Source organism: Cyprinodon variegatus, unplaced genomic scaffold (assembly GCF_000732505.1).
Source record: "Cyprinodon variegatus isolate N-32 unplaced genomic scaffold, C_variegatus-1.0 Scaffold558, whole genome shotgun sequence".
NCBI lineage: Eukaryota > Metazoa > Chordata > Actinopteri > Cyprinodontiformes > Cyprinodontidae > Cyprinodon > Cyprinodon variegatus.
Window position 1 is genome coordinate 258431 of NW_015151011.1, and position 1033 is coordinate 259463.

Below are 1033 nucleotides of genomic sequence, written 5' to 3' on the forward strand. Positions count from 1 at the left end.
ACCAAACATCCAACCAACCAAACATTCAACCAACCATCCACCCAATCAATCAATTGACCAAACATCCAACCAACCATTCATCCAACCAACCAACGAACCATCCAACCAATCAAACCAACCATCTAATCATACAACCAACCAACCATTCAATCAACGAACCATACAACCAACGAACCAACTATCCAACCAACCAACCAACCAACCAACCAACCAACTATCCAACCAACCAACCAACCAACTATCCAACCAACCAAACAACTAAACATCACTCATCTATAGCACATCAAACCTCTTAAACAACCAGTCACTCTTCCACTATTAGGTGTAGCACTTGTATTTTAAAAATAATATTTTTTCTTAATGTCAATTTTTTTGCACCAAATCAATGTTGTAATGTTGAAGATCAGACTTTTCTACATTTCTAACCTGAAATGTTTCTGTTTTACTGAGATTAGGACTTTGTTGCTTGAGGATCCTTTAAGGTTTAGAGGTGCACCTAATTTACCTGGTTGTCTCTCAGAAGGGTTGATGAGCTTCATCACCTTCAGGTCATTAAAATCCTGCTCCTCATTCCTCCCTCCGAAAATATAGAGCTATGAACCATAAAACAGAGTCAGGAGGGATTAGAGAACGAGTAACGTCACTGATATTGATGATAAATTCAATACTAAGCTGACATGACTGTGGAGGATAAAGGCAGCGTGGCCATGTCGCCGGGCTGGAGGAATCCCAACATACAGTGGAACCTTCCACTTCATCTTTGCTGGAGACACACGGAGAATGAATTTAGTTTACTCTAGTGGATTTATTTACAGAAATGCGACATATCAGTAACCTACGTACAAATACTGAGCTTATGGATTTCGTTGGATGATGTCACTGTTGCATCTTTATTTGAGAACTTTCCTCCAAATAGATAAATGTCCTGTAAAGAAATAAAGAACATAACAAAAAGAATTGAGAAACTGTGTAAAATAAATCACAGCATTTATGTTGTCTAATTTGACAAATATGCTTAAAATATCACATTAAG

The 1033-nt window shown here is 37.8% G+C and overlaps 1 protein-coding gene across 1 annotated transcript in view; it reads right to left on the reverse strand.

The window, feature by feature from the left end:
- Positions 1-368: 368 nt before the first annotated feature.
- The window catches only part of LOC107095585 (rab9 effector protein with kelch motifs-like), an 8362-nt gene continuing 7697 nt past the window's right edge, over positions 369-1033 (reverse strand). Inside the window, exons 10-12 of the mRNA XM_015391737.1 lie at positions 844-925; positions 678-763; positions 369-593 (exon numbers count right to left, since the gene is read on the reverse strand). Of these exons, the coding sequence (XP_015247223.1) occupies positions 414-593; positions 678-763; positions 844-925 (348 nt within the window). The 3' untranslated portion in view covers positions 369-413. The remainder of the gene's footprint in view (positions 594-677; positions 764-843; positions 926-1033) is intronic.